The sequence below is a fragment of the Monoraphidium neglectum genome (genome assembly GCF_000611645.1).
Source record: "Monoraphidium neglectum strain SAG 48.87 unplaced genomic scaffold scaffold06240, whole genome shotgun sequence".
In the NCBI taxonomy this organism is placed as follows: domain Eukaryota; kingdom Viridiplantae; phylum Chlorophyta; class Chlorophyceae; order Sphaeropleales; family Selenastraceae; genus Monoraphidium; species Monoraphidium neglectum.
In genome coordinates this window covers 1,489-3,121 of record NW_014007396.1, presented here as the reverse complement: position 1 = coordinate 3,121, position 1,633 = coordinate 1,489, and the positions used below count along the sequence as shown (strand labels likewise).

The following is a 1,633-nucleotide window of genomic DNA, read 5'->3' as shown; positions in this document are numbered from 1 at the left end:
CCCCCGAGCCGCGCGCCCGCTCGCCGCCGGCCGGCGCCGGCGGCGCCGACGAGGTGGGGCGGCAGCTGCACCACCAGAAGCTGCTGCTCGACGGCCTCGTGGAGAAGGCGGCCCGCTGCGCCCGCCTGGTCGAGGCCGGCGCCGCGCGGCTGCAGGAGGTGAGGGCCCGGCTGGCCAGCGATTTGAAGGGCAAGGCCGAGGCCCTGACAATAGACGAGGCTGTTCTTGGGGTGCACGGCGGGTCTGCAGGAAGCGGCCCCCGCGCCGCCGCCCCGCCGCCCGCGGAGCCGACGGCGGCGGCGGCCGCGGCGGCCAAGGGCGCGGGCATGCTGGCCGGCACGCTCACGGCGGCGCCCCCGGCCCTGGTGGGGACGAGCCCGGGCGGGCGGCGGCGGTGGGAGGGCGACACGGCGGCGCTGGTGGCGGCGGCACACCAGCTGGTCGGGGAGTCTGCCAGGTGGGCGCTGATCTGTGTTTGCGGCTCGTGCGCTGCCAGGTCTTGGTGGATCCCAAGCCCTGTATCGGAGTATGATCAGGCTGAGGGCCCAAGCATGCATGGGCTCACCATATGGGTGTGTTTTGGCATTCTGTGGCAAGCGACGGACCATGCTCGCTCCCTTGTGCCACCTATGTAAGGAGGGGGGTCACAGGTCGAAAATTGCAAGCGCTTCCGCCTGCACCGGTGCCAGCAGCCGCTCACGCGTCAGATGTGCGTCATGGCCGCCCGCTCTCAACATGTCGCCACCTCGCTGCAGGCTGCGCCAGCGGGTGAAGGAGGTGCTGCTGGAGACGGCGTCCGCGGCGGTGGGCAGCGCCGACGCCGTCAACACCAGCCTGGCGCGGCGCATCCAGGACACGCGCCGCGTCAAGGCACAGCTGCAGGAGCGGCTGAAGCAGGTGCGCGAGAGGACGTGCGTGCGAGCGTGCGTGCACGCGCGTGTGTGTGCGTGCGTGTGTGTGCGCGCGTGTGTGTGTGTGTGCGCGCGCGCGTGTGTGCATGCGTGCATGCACGGCGCACGTTGTTCAGCAAGCAACTGGCAGGTGCTCGAATCGCAATGCCGCGCCGACCCACACCCTGCTGCCTCAGGTGGAGCAGGAGGCTGTGAGGGCGGCGAAGGAGCAGGAGAGCCTGCGGCGCAGCCTCGAGGAGAAGAGGTGGGTACCCTCGCGCGCGTGGCGCCAAGGAGTGCCATGGAGTGCATGGGCGCACCCACGCGTGCACAGGGGCTCAGGCGCCTAGCTGCGGCCGGCAGCTGAATGGCTGGCTGCGCATAGACGAGTACGCCCTGCAGGCACTCCAAGCGCGAGAGAGCAAGAAAGCATCTTCAGTCCCGATCCACAAGCCCTAGCCCCTGTGATACCACACCCACCCCTTGGTGTGCGTGAGCCAATCACGGTGTGCCCGCAACCCTCCGCCAGGGCGCCACTGGAGCAGCTCAAGGCGCGCTTCGACATGCGGCGCCGCCGCCCCGGCCCCGAGGCCGTGGCCGACGAGGTGGAGAGCGCGCTGGCGGCCGAGGCCGCCGGGCTGGCGGCGGTGGCGCGGCAGCTGGAGAGGCACGAGGCCGCGGTGGGGGAGCAGGTGCGTCGATGCACTACCGTTTCCTCCGCTTTACCGGGGGGTGGGGGCGGG

General features: G+C 71.5%; 1 protein-coding gene across 1 annotated transcript in view; it reads left to right on the top strand.

The window, feature by feature from the left end:
- Positions 1–8: 8 nt before the first annotated feature.
- Positions 9–1,633, top strand: part of MNEG_16320 (hypothetical protein) — a gene marked incomplete at both ends in the record, with an annotated part of 2,771 nt that continues 1,146 nt past the window's right edge. Inside the window, 4 exons of the mRNA XM_014035210.1 lie at positions 9–457; positions 756–897; positions 1,088–1,155; positions 1,420–1,582. Coding sequence (XP_013890664.1) covers positions 9–457; positions 756–897; positions 1,088–1,155; positions 1,420–1,582 — 822 coding nt within the window. The remainder of the gene's footprint in view (positions 458–755; positions 898–1,087; positions 1,156–1,419; positions 1,583–1,633) is intronic.